Source organism: Bombus vancouverensis, chromosome 14, assembly GCF_051014615.1.
Source record: "Bombus vancouverensis nearcticus chromosome 14, iyBomVanc1_principal, whole genome shotgun sequence".
Classification (NCBI taxonomy): domain Eukaryota; kingdom Metazoa; phylum Arthropoda; class Insecta; order Hymenoptera; family Apidae; genus Bombus; species Bombus vancouverensis.
In genome coordinates this window covers 6329694-6343074 of record NC_134924.1, presented here as the reverse complement: position 1 = coordinate 6343074, position 13381 = coordinate 6329694, and the positions used below count along the sequence as shown (strand labels likewise).

At 48.0% G+C, this 13381-nt stretch overlaps 1 protein-coding gene across 2 annotated transcripts; it reads left to right on the top strand.

Annotated features, from left to right (window-relative positions):
• The first annotated feature begins 401 nt into the window (after positions 1 to 401).
• On the top strand, positions 402 to 13089 carry LOC117157541 (uncharacterized). 2 transcript variants are annotated; one of them, XM_076624176.1, is made up of 2 exons: positions 402 to 4006; positions 4063 to 13089. In XM_076624176.1, exon 1 carries the CDS (start codon positions 1810 to 1812, stop codon positions 3454 to 3456), a length of 1647 nt encoding a protein of 548 aa, XP_076480291.1. In that variant the 5' UTR covers positions 402 to 1809; the 3' UTR covers positions 3457 to 4006; positions 4063 to 13089. The 2 variants fall into 2 exon arrangements, with proteins under 2 accessions (XP_076480291.1, XP_033191514.2); XM_033335623.2 differs by having other exon boundaries at positions 402 to 10173; positions 10348 to 13089.
• The last annotated feature ends 292 nt before the right edge of the window (positions 13090 to 13381 follow it).

Genomic DNA, 13381 nt, shown 5'->3' with positions numbered 1-13381 from the left:
ACAGAACAAAGATTATTGCATAACAGTCAATATTGCAGATTGTCAAAAACAAAAAGCTATACGATTCAAACAAGAAGTTCATCTACGAACTTAAACAATTCAATAGAAGACAACGTTATTTGCGTGATTATTAGGAGATATTAGAATTCAATAGCAAAATTTAATCAATGTGTAAGGAATGTAAACTATATTTTTCGATGCAGAAACCAATCAGAGATTTTTGCATGAAAGGAAACTAAATGGGCACGTCAGGTTGGCTATCCCGGTGGTGCATCGCGCGTCGCATTTCATAGATACTAGCCATTAATCTACGAAATCGACCACACGGTGTAGACGAGGAAGCAGAATCGAATGAGTAAGAAGGAAGCAACGCAAGGAAGATGGCGTTGCAAAATGTGGCGAGCCGACACGAGGGTTCGACAGGACTTGGCTTTCAGTCGCAGCTCGGCAGTCTGTACGAGACAATCGAGTTACACTTACTACGCTGTGCAGTTTATGTATATATCGCGTACGGTATATGTATTAGTGTTCATAGGCGCAGTCTCCGCGTGTGTACTAGTAACCGATACGCCGGACGAATTGACACACGCGCAGCAATGGCGTACCCCTTTGAAGAAGCCTGAACGTGTTCTCTGTCGTCGAATATTCCTTTGTGCCGCTGTGTGTGCTGTGTGTAAGAAAGACAGATAATCCGAGTAAAAAATGGAACATGTAAGTCCATGATAGATTTGCGAAACGACGTCGGCGTATTAGGGTGTTTCAGCCTTGCCGAAACGAACGACCGAACGAAACGTTACGCCCAGCCGGATCACGTCTAAGCCGTATTACTGAGTCTGATACACCATTCGGTTTAGCGTTCTCACGAACGTGGTTTAAAGCTTTATCAACGAAAACGTGCGAAGAGGAAATTCATTAAAGTGAAAATATGACATCATTTAAATGGAAACACAATACACAGATGTAGCAACCGGAATGACACATACAAACGGCTTGTGACAAAGTGAAGTAGATTAATCCTATGTAACAAGAGATTGCAAGGAAAGGGGAGGATAAAATACGCATTTATTAAAAAAACGGAATAATTTGGAGGTAGGGACGAAAGATCGAAGACAAATACATCGAGAAACAAAAGATTATAAAAGGGAAAGGTCGATGTTGCAAGGAAGCCGGTGTCAAACGAGTCAGGGCCGGTAGTGTTTGAATTTATAGTCGCTTGTAAGCTCTTTACCTAGGACTCTTTTTCCCTTCCCTTTCTCGAAATATGCAATAACCGTTTCATTGCTGTACATTGCGGGCTTCTGCCTCGAGGGCTTTCCTCGGTGTTGGATATAATAGCTGATTGGTCCAACCCCTGGAAAAGGCAACCCTCTTTCACTGCGATGAACCGTAACCATTCTTTCTCGCCTCGTTTCAAGGTATGTCTGTAACAGCGAGGACTGCTATAATCATTAAGACAGTCGCACAGGTAAATGCGATTCGAAAGGAGATAGAAAACAAAGCGAGAAGGGAAGTCTAGGAAAGAAGAGGAGGAAGAAGAAGAAAGAAAAGAAGAGGGTTAGCTGAGGAAAGGAAGGAAAAGAAAAAAGTGCCGGAGGATCGCGAACTCGCGTCTCCGGCTGTGTAACAAAAGATCGGGTAATCTCAACGCTGGGCGAGACGGAGAGCAAAGGATCGTGGTCGTCATCGGGGAGAATAATCACGAGGATCCCACGAAATGAGAGCCTAGCGTTCGAGGTGGGTCGTTGGTCAGCGGGCGTGCAAGAAGGGACGGTTCGGCGACGGAAGCCTGGATAGTAGGAGGTTTCCAACATGGCCGCTGCCTGCTACGAAAAGGAAGTGGTGGTAGGTGCCGCTATGCATGGACACGGTCATCACCATCACCACCACCATCATCATCACCATCACCATCACCATCATGGAATCGCCGGCGGGTCTACCGGCGGCGGCGGCGCCGCGGCTGCCACGGCTGCTGCGACGGGCCCAACCGGACAGCAAACCGTCCTACCGGCCGCATCGACCAGCATTATCGACACCACCACCGCCGCTGCTGCTGCTGCTGCTGCCGCTAACGTCGGCTCCAGCACGAATTCGAATCCGGCCGCCGCCACCGCGACCGCGGCAGCTGTTGCGGCCGCGACGGCCGCAGCGACGGCCGCGGCGGCAGCCGCTGCGGTTGCGGTCACCACCTACAAGGACTACAAGGACTACTCGCAACCGCTCCACGTCGATTGCAGCGTGGAGTATGAGCTACCCAGCCAGGCAAAACCACCACCTGGAGGAGGCGAACCCCTTCTTATGATACACCCGTGCTACTACCGACGCGCTGAACGCGAGAGGAGAAGTCCTTTTGTCAACAATCTACCACCGCCAGCGAACGCGCCGATTTCATCCTCTAGGCGAAGCAGCAGGCGAAGTGCATCAGCCGCCGCAGTCGTTGCCAACGCGGCCACAGTCTCCGCGTCGGTGTCCTCCACTGCGTCCGTTGTCGCATCGTCGTCTACGGTTGTCGCCGTTTCTACTTCGACCGTGTCATCTTCGAGTTCTGCTGTCGCCGCAGCTGCGGCTGTCTTATCGGCAACCGCAGCCGTTGTCTCAACAGCCGATTCCGGATCGAATTTAGTTTCTACAACCGGTCAAATGTCCGCCGCGGCCATGGCAGCTTCGTATCGTGCGGCTCTAAACGCCGCCGCGACTCTCTCCCAACAACAACAACAACAAAGACGTCATCATCCGCAGCAACAACAACCGCCGCAGCCGCCTCCGCCGCAGCAACAGCAACAAACTCACCATCATCATCATCGTCCTCACGCTCACCCCCATCACGGTCAACAGCAACCGCAGCAGCAGCAGCAGCAAGCTAGTTCGGTTACGTCGACCTCCTCCGGAACCGAACTGATTTCTGCTGATGAAAAAGCAGTCATATCAGGTATTTATCAGCACTACTTTCGCGCGATGCGCGCTCACAATCATCAGCATCGGCAGCAGCAACAACCACAGCAGCAAGCGACACAGCAACATCGAACGACTCATCAACTTCATCATCAACCTCACCAAAGCGACCGAAGTTCCTCCTCGTCAGTGACGCCGACGGCCACGTCGATCTCTGGCATTCTACGGCAGACGTATCAACAGACGTATAACGCGAGTTCGAATTCGTCGAGTCATCTGCGAGCAGCGACGGCCTCGGTTGTCGGGCATCACCCGTATAGACGGCCGTCGGCGACGTTACTGTCACGTACAGCGTCACACGTTGGTCAGCAGGCTTCTTCCTCATCTTCCTCGTCCTCTTCTTCCTCCTCGACGTCGATCGGTGCTTCCAGCGGTGTTTCCTCCAGCGGCGTTTCCAGCGTATACGCGAGTACGATACACAGGCATCACGCGACCTCGCTACACGCCCTCCAGGCAGCCGGTTTTTACGAAACGCCCGGTTATCATGCGCTTTTGCCGCAGAGTTAGGTGTCCACCGGCATCGGCAGCAGCACCAACGTTAACCCGTTCGAGACCGACCCCGTTGCCACCACCGTTCATTTATTCACCTAATCCGGCTGCAAAGCTGTGTGCTCTCTCTTCCCTATTGTACGACTTATCTTCCATACTCGTTAAAGAGCATACGGGTTGGTCTAAACTCTGCCTAGTACACTCGGGATACATCTATCTCTGCGACGTACACGCTACTTCTATCTACGTGTATATTCCACTGTATATACATGGATCTGTATGCATACGTATATACGTCTATGTACGTATCGTCGTCGACGCAACGACCGTACGTGCCGTGCTCTTCGTTGTTGGCAGCAGTGTGCGGGTGGCCGGACGAACGGACGAGCAGAAACCCACAGAATAAACACACGACGCATACACACCATCATCACTACTATCACCGTCACACACAGATATACGTTCGAGCCAGGGACAGATGGAGGGAAGTACCAGCAACTGAAATGGTCGTCCGTCTATACGCATCGAGCGATTTCATCCACCTGCGATACGTGTACATTATGTTCAGGTATAAAAATCCATTTGCTTAGGCCCTTTGTATTTTTAACCGGCGCACGCTTTCAGACATAGAGACCATGAGTTTTCTTCGCGTAAATTCCTGAAAGTCGGATGCCTTTCTTCGCCGGGCAAACATCATGTACACGCGGTCGTCTCTCGTTGTATACCACCGCCGTGGCGGCGGCCCTTTCGCTCTTTTTCCCATCATCGGCTCTCAAATACCAGCGGATCGCGAATACATAGATGGACAATAGTATTTTTAAGGTTTACGATCGATTCCCTTATGTATGTACTTATAACATTAGATATTTTTTCTAACGATTTACGCGATTCATAGTTACAACTTTCCTTGCCGATATTTTGCCTCTAAGCTTTACAACATCCTCGCTTCGACCATCTGTCTTCTCCGCTTACAGATATACCCAAACCGGATCGACAATCATCGCAATCGCAAGTGCCAAAACCCGAACGCAACCTCACGAACGAACGTTACCCAACAGGGTGCAAGCGCATCTTTGCCAAATAGACCATATGTACAGTACTAGTTTTTCTCGATTCTGCTTTTCATTTCGCGATGCAAGCGCACACAGGAAACGGCGGTGTGCCGCGATTGCAGTTATCCTTCTCTAGCGGAACGTCCCTCTCGCCCTTTCACCACCACGAATGACTCTGTTCCCCGTCTTTCTCTAGCGTTATTCGTTCCTCCGCGGCCCTCTCTTTGTCTTTTTCTCCGTCTCTGTCGGTTTCTCGTCGGGAACATCTCTAGAAACTCGAGGTCCGAGCCGGGGCAGGATTTCTTCTTTTTTGTCCTGCGCCCTTTTCAAAGAGCGCGCTCAAGGAGAAACGGACGGGGACCGTATTTCGTTACACGGTAACGATCGATCAACGTGACCGCACGACCGCACCGGCGGTACGGGCGAGCCGTGGCGAAGCGAGACGAAGCGAGACGAGGCGAAACGAGACGACGAGTCGGGACGGGTCGGGATGGGACGAACGGGACGGGGACGGCACACGGGACGGGACGGAACGGATCTGGGCGGTTACGGGACGAGAGGAGAACGAGGGACGCGACCAGACCAGACGCGAAGGGGGCGCGGTCAAGATGGGGATCGGCAGAGACGAAACCGAGAGACGGCTCGCACGCATCGGAGGGAGCAGGATGCGTCGACTCGTACTCCGAAAACACTGACGACCATGTGCATAGGATAGACGTTAGATTAACAGTCGCTAATGCGAACCTGCGCGACTCTGGCTCCTATAATTTCCACTCGTCGCGCCTCGCGGAGCTTTGGAAAAATGACTAAATGAGGAGAGTTTCGGGGAAATTAGATGGAAAGTACCTCCTGCGTTCTACTCGTCGGATACCGAAATAAAAAAAAAAAATATGAAAGTCACGGAAGGCACTTTGTTACGTTCGATAACGGGAAACTATATAGCTTCTCGATAGATCTAATAAATCTCGTTTCGTAAATTTGTGTCTAGCTCTCGCCCTCGAAGTTATAGCGTGTGGCTGTCTTTAACGATCTGTTTTCCCTACCGTTTTGCGGAATTCGTTAAACTCCGTTCCTCGAAGGGTGCGCTGACAAGACTGCTCGCGGAGGAACGTTTATTTTTGTAGGAAATGCGTACTTTTGTGCGACGTCTCTCCGAAAAGTGATTCGTGGAATTGATTTGAATAAAACGACGGAGTTATACATGAGGATGGAGGGGAAAGTGCGCATCGCGTTTCTAACGCGTACTGCGTTTGACGCGACACGTATAGGGTTCGATGTAGTTGAATCAAATAGACCAGGCGCAATCGTAGCTTCTTCGTACACAACCGGGTCGATAGTAAATACGTTTGCTAGTTATAGATCGGCCGCCCGCTCGTCAGAGGGTTAAACTTCATCCACTGATAGATATTTATACGACGTGGAAGGAAGGAGGGCATTATTGTGCCTCGTTGAAACCCCCGTCGAACTCGTTATATAATGTGACGTCGACATCAGGTAATTAGGAAGCGTCGCAAGCAGAAACGTTGGCTAGTGACTTTGAAAAGGTTTCACCGGCTCGTTTGTCGGTTTTCTAGCCGTCTTTTTCGCTCCTCTTCCACGGTCGGGTAGAGAAAAAAATTCGTCGGAACGTTATTTTTAAATTTCACATTACGTCCACTAAACTATTCCTCGCGGAGCATTCCACTTTCGTACGATCCCTCGTTCCCCAGCAACGGATTTTCACAACGTTCGTTTCGGCCTTGTAGCATGTTAAATCGACATCGGGTACAATGGTTCACGCATCGAATCCTGATTCGAATGTCGTTCCAAATCGAAACACGGACGCCACGTAGAAATTTTCAGCTTCGTGTGTGTAGTCACTTCGTTCCTGGTAAAATTTGTTGGCAGAGACGACCCGGTTGTCGAGAGCAGAGTTCGTTCCTGGCACCACTTACCCTTCGCCTTCCATCTCGGCCGAGCATTTCCGCCCCGGTGTTTTTGCTCGTTCAAAGGGAACGATCCTCTTAGCGGCAAAGTAGAGGGAAGGCTAAACGGATACAGGGCCTAAATAGAGTTACTTGGACTGTGGTCCGACGTATCGTCGACGGCGGGAGCTTTTCGCGTTACTCTTTCTTCTGCTTTTCTGCAAATTCCTATAAATCAACAAATCTTGCAACAAAATTCCAACAATATGTTTTAGTTAGTTAAAGTTGAACGATCTGATCGAATATTTATATAGATAATTTTCTCAAATAGAATATTGAAACGTTAAACATCGACAGGTTAGAAATAGCATTCCTTTCCCTCCTTCCATTGAATTTCTCTAGCTTCTTCGTAATCTGCCATCAACCTGTATATACATACATAACTTCCTCTCGTCTCCTCCTATTCGTCGTATGTTTCGTTGTATGTTCCGTCGTATGTTCCACCGTTTATCGTGAACCGCTTACTATGCAAAGGGTACGCTCGTAGAATTCGATTGTCGTCGGTCGGTGTGTCGAAAGAAGAAGAAAAAAAGGGGGCCTCGCGAACGAGCAAGCGAACGAACGAAACTCCGTTGGTCGGGGGGGCATTGTAGCGTCGCAGCGACGAGACACGGTCGAATGTCAAGCAGAGTAGAGGCTGATACGATCAAGAGTTACGCCTTTAACTTTTCACCTCGCGCATATCAGGGATCGACGCTTAAAAGTGCCTCGCCGTTGATGATTACGCGATTCATGAGAAACATATGCGAGTAAACTTTTGAACGATGTTTCGTGTGCCAAACGCATTTTTTTTTGTAACGTATTCTGTCCCTCGTGTGCCTCTGCTGTTCAATTATTCCAAAATGTTTACATACTTCTGCCGAACGCTTGTACAAACTTTTCTTTCCGTGTCAGTATTACATTTATATCATCGTACCCCAGGTGAATTCACCGTTTACATCGATCAAGTATTATCGTTATTACTATCTGAGAAAAAACCTAGGAACATTACGTAAGGGGAACGTCGAACGACTTTCCGGGCTGCGCGCATCTTCTAGGGGAGATAACGCGATAGAGGCGCTCCTCTTCTCTCCCAGTTGTTGAAAGTTGCCATCAGCTCGATCTCTCTAGATACGCGTGCACAACGTGCATCACCAGTTGCCCCCTTTTTTTTTGTGTTCGATTTCACGATTCTCCACTTCTCACGGAACACACGGTTATTCGTGGTTCTGTGGTGGCGAAATCTCTTTCCGTTCCACTGAAATTTCATCCTCGGTCTCTCTATTCTACCGTGTTGCGTTCAATTAGGTTAGGAACGTTGCGATCGAAGATATATTTTCAAAGAGCATCGTGCGTCCGCTGGTTCTACGTTATAAAGAGCGAATGTGAACGTACCCACCGAGACAGCCAGAGTACACACAATCCCACACAACTCAACACGACGCGACACGTGTGTAACTCGAAGGAAATAATACACGGCATGTGCGGTCGTTCCGGTAATTTTTTTATTTAACGTTGCATTCAGTGAATGCATTTGTACACCGAACCGATTATTTTCTCCGTTCAGTGTTCCTTTACCCCTTTTCCTTCTCGTTTTTTCTTTTGTTTCTCTCTCTTATTTCTCCGTTTCCCTTTTATTTTTTCTTTTTCTTTCGATCGATCCGCAGAAACAGTCTTCTTCTTCGGTTGTTTATCGCGTTTGTAGTCGGCGAGAACAAGGCATATATTTACTCTGTAATAAAACGTGCTTCCTCCGTAAGCGGGTACGAGAAAAAGAAAAAAAAGTCTGGCATCAAATATTTTGTCCTACGTCGCGCGTAACGAACTATACGTAAAATATACGGTCAAGCTTATTCTCGAGATACGTGTGCATCGCGTCGTTTGATGGAGAGAGAGAGAGAGAAAGAAAGAATGAAAGAGAAAGATGAAAAGAAGCGAAAGAAATGAAAGAAAAATAGAGAATCTGTGCTCGAACGTGCCTCGCCCTCCACTATATACGAACGTACTTTTGTGCGTATACAGTAGACGCGCACCGGATAAAAGCTCGATTCACGTTCGACGGACAACAAGGAAAGAGGAAACGAGAAAAAGAGGCCCGTTAAAGATAAGAGAGCTCAAAGTATGCCACTTTCGATGGCGAGGGGCCCCGACGGGTTCCTGTTCCCAACGAGAAAAAGAGTATTCATCAGCCGTTCGAAATTAAATTAAATTGCCAGTAGATTTTCGCAAGACAGCAGACCAGGGACACAAAGTGGTATATACTCCTCCTGGTTGTCCGTTCACCGTGAATCAGCCACGAAGAATGGCGTGGCGCGGCGCGGCTTAAACGCGTGCGTACACCTTCTCAAAAAACATAGTTCACTACTATTAACTCGGCCTTAAACAAAATGACGTAAACTGCCTCAAATAATTAATATATTAAACGAGCTAGCGCCCTCACTTACACTTCGACTGAATGAATAACGAAACGCCTAATCCTGTGTATAATTATGTAGTATTAAAGAAAAAGGGGATCGCGGCTGAGATAAGTTGCTCGATCGCCGCATCCAGCGAGTAGAGTTACGCGATCACGAGTCCGGCGGCAGAGAAAAACGAGCGAAACGAAGAAGAACGGGGGATATATAGATAACGATCGATCGGAAAGAGCGCGTATAACGTGTGCGTTCAGCGAGATGAAGGAGAAAGACGAAGAGAGAAAAAGAAGGGCGCTGTGTGTAGCGCTTTCTTAAACGGAAACTATTCGCGCATTGCGAGCGAGCGTGTGTATAATATAATGTGAGAGCGGATAGATCGCAGAGGACAACTTAGAGAAATGTATCGATCTAACCCGGTGACGTTGTCCTCATTGATCGTGATTTATCGAAAGAAAGGAAAATCATTTTTTTCCGTTCTTCACTGTGAACCGATAGCAGCATATGTGAACGAACACGCAGACAGACAGACACACACACACGCACGCACGCACACACACACGCACACACACACACACACATACACATACACATCCCATGTATATGATACCTGAGCAAAGGGAAGAGGAAAAAGAATAGGAAAAGAGAATGTAGAAGGGCAGAAGAGGGGTACAGCAGATCGTCGAGGCTGCTACGAAACAAACGACGAGATCTCGTTGTTGTCGCGGACGAGATGATTCAGATAAGCGAGGAGACCACTCGAAGGTAGACATGGTTAACAAAAAAGGACATAGGAAAACGCGACCAAAAGAGACATTTTGGTAAGACACGACGAGATTGAAACATAGGTAGGGAAAGAAGCGAAACGACGAAATAGAGACGAGAAAAATTTGATTGGGGAAATCAAAATCATCATCGATGTCCTCTCGGCTCCATCTTTTAGAAACTGACAATGACTACGGAGACGATGACGATTACGATGACAATGACGATGACGGGATGACTGGGTGTTTCGAAGGACGGTAGTTCTTCCGTTCATGCATTATACGGGCTTGAAGAATATACACGACAATAAGGATCGTAGCCGGTCGAACACGATCCATACCCCGCGAGAGTTAATCGAGAAACCGACGAACTCCTACGGCTTTTATGGCTCCGCTCGTAAAGATATACCCAAGGCTTTTTCTGTGGAACTCTGGACCCCTCCGAACACCCGGTCCAGGAACACTGGGGCAGAAACGACGACGGAGCGTGTAGATGGACGGGTGAACGAGCGAATGAACGAGCGAGCGAGCGAGCGAGCTAGCGAGCGACCGGCTGGTTGGCCAGGTACGTGGTGTGGTAAAGGTAAAACGCTTGCAAAGGGACGCGAAGCAGCGAACGAGCGAACGAGCCGTGTGCCAACCGTGGCTCTCTGGCAGGTAGTTGCACGCCAGAAAGCACCGGCTGTATAAAGACCGACCCGAAGCCATTTTTGATCCACGATCCTCTCTCTGCTTCCAGCCGAGACCCCGAATTACAATGTGCGCTCCTCGTGCGGGCCTCACCGTGGGTGGACCACCTTCTCGGCTCTACGTGAATTTTTCTTAAATCGTCTACCCCTCTCTCGATGAATGATCTCTCTCTCCGACCAGGCCCAGATCTTAGCCTTCGAGCAGGAACAGAGAGAGGTAGAGAGGACTGTGTGCTGTCAGCCGGCGAATGAAAAGCACTTAAGAAGCTGCGCGGTATGCATCTAACAATGACCCTACCCACCTCTGACGCACGAATTGTTCCTATATCAGAGTACACCAGCTGATTCGGCAAATATAACGTGCGCTATTTTACGCTATTCTTTGTACGCGCTTCAGCGCGTACCCGGTTTATATACGGGGGCACGGCTCGATCTCAGCCGAGCTCGCCACTCCTTCCTTACCCCTATAATTCGCTTCGAGTTACCGAATCTTTTTCAATCTCGATCCATCCATCCTGCGATACTCTTTCTTTTTCTCCATCCTATTCTACGATACGTTCTATCTCGTCTCTTTGTGAATTTTTTGCACTCGCGAATTCTCGATATTTCGATCGCGTCGTTACAGCAAAAGCAATATCGTCGTCTCTGCAACCGAATCGCTCGAATCTCTCTGGTATATACGGTGGAGTTGTGTCGAAAACATAGTCGTGCCAGGGGGTTGCTGCGGTCTTGCGATAGTTGAACTCGAGGGGAGATAGCGGCATAAGCGATAGATAGACCATAACGCGCGCAAGAAAGAAAGAATCAGAGGGTGGAGAGTCTCGATCCTGGAATGAGCACCGCGTGGCCATAAAGAGGAGAGACACACGTCCATGTGTCACGGACGTCAGGATATTATAGGTTACTCTGTCTATCTATGGATAGTTCGAACGATTCGAAACGATGGACCACGCCCTCAGTCTGCCATCTCCGCTTCGACGAACTCTCCACGATCGATCCTTTACTCGCGACAAGCTGGCAAAAATTACCACCGCAAAAGTCGAGCACGAAACGGGACAACTGAATACGCCCCTGGAGCGACCCGAGGCCTGCCTCTCCGGCCAATCGATACCATACCGTGTGCCTCTTCCGTTTGACAGCCTCCGCGACGTTTCTCCCTGTTATTTCTCTCTTCCTTCTCCTATTTTTACTACCTATACCTTCTTCCTCTATCCTTCTTTTTCATCTTCAAGAACCGACATTTTTCCTTCCCCCCTTCGATTTTAAAGAAGGACGAAGGAATGGGTTTCTGTCAAATAGACAGCCGTGTCGCACTGGTTCGATCGCATTCCTTCGAATGAAAAAAAAAAAAGGAGAGAAAGAAAGGAAGAAATGGCTCTCTTTATCGCGATACGGCTCATCGACGTGGCGAACGATCGATTTGCCGGAGACAAAGTCTTTCTCTTTGCGCGGCCACGGTTGGACCCCACGTACCGTTTGTTCGCTTCCTACGTTTCTCCGACTGTTTGCACCAAAAGCGTGTAACTTAACGAGCGATTGTTCTCCTTCTAGTTCCTTGATTTCGTGATTAATCGAAAGTTTCTGATCGCTGAAGCCACTACCTACCGCGTGTCTGTTGGCTGGAGCGTTCGTTAGAGCAGCGTGTGTGCGCGTGTATGTTTACTTTGCTCGATCGTTCGTTAAAATTCGAGCCGAAGCGCCTGTTATTTCTTCCCGTCATGGTGTTGTGTGTTGGACTTTGGAGAGCTTTTACGAGGAACAGAGAGAGAGAGAGAGAGAGAGAGAGAGAATGCATGAGTGTGAGTAAAATGTTTATATGTGCGCACTGAGCGTCTACCTTTTGCTAAACGCGCCACGTGTGTCGCCTTGTTTATCCATCGCCGCCATTGCCGTCGTAGACGCGCTCGGCGTTTGACGATCCTCTGCTCGGTTCTCGAACGACTACGGGATCTTCGTTTTCTGGGGGGTAAAGCTAGCTAACCAACTACTACTGTATTATCAGTAAAAAGAAAATGAAAAAAAAAACAGAACATACCTACGCATTTAAGATAATGTACAAGTCTCTAGTGTGATACATTTCTACGCTTATTCTCTTAACTGTAGTCATGAAGTCTAAAGTAACGATACCTCGTTGTGGTTTGTAACGCGGACTAAAAAGTAAAAAAAATAAAAATAAAAATACAAGTAACAAGTAGTTCTGTAACAGTAAATAAATGATAACAAATTGCAGGCTAAAGATAAAAAAAGACGAGTTACGTAAAGAAGAAAAAAAGTCATGAAGTAACGACAGTAAATGATCAAAAAAATCCGCTTAGGTTGACCTTAGACTGAGAAAAAGGAAATCAAGCGATAAAAAGCTCGCAAAAAGGCGCCAGTGTACTCGTAGAAAGGAATTGTCCGGCGGCCGACGTCCTAATTAATCGCAACGTTGAAATTGTAAACGACCGCCAAAGGAAATACCGTTGGGCTTATAAAACACAGGATAATAAAAAAAAAAGAAAATCTAGAGCGCGCGCGCGAGTGAGAGAGAGAGAGAAAGAGAGAGAGAGAGAGAGAGATTTGCGGATCCAAGAAATGGATGAGATGGATGTGTGGATCCGAGTGAATAGATGGCTATTTCAGAAAAAAAAAACACGTGTGGGTCGACCGATTCGTCAAATGTATGCATGTGTGAGATTACGCGCAGAGTATTCGAGAACGTACTGTTCGGCATGTACATAATTCTGTATATACGAACGAATCACTGACTGTACAATACCACCCAAATATATTTATATTTCATGTTAAAACAACTTCTACTACTATTCATTTCTAGTTCCATCTTATTTCCACTTTATACACAAGCTAATCGAGTTTGGCTGTGCAAAATATCTGCAGTGAAATGACTCCTTGTCCATCGTGGTTCTTGGACTCCTACGGTGACACAGCGTGTAGGGTGCGAAAGAAAGACACGCTTGTGTTGTCGCTTGTCGCCTATCGTGAAACTGGAAGGCAACAGAAAGAAGGGGAGATCGTTTGTAACAGTGATTTTCAGAGAACTGAATCGACAGATTTCACTAACGGCAATATGACGCGTGCGGTATC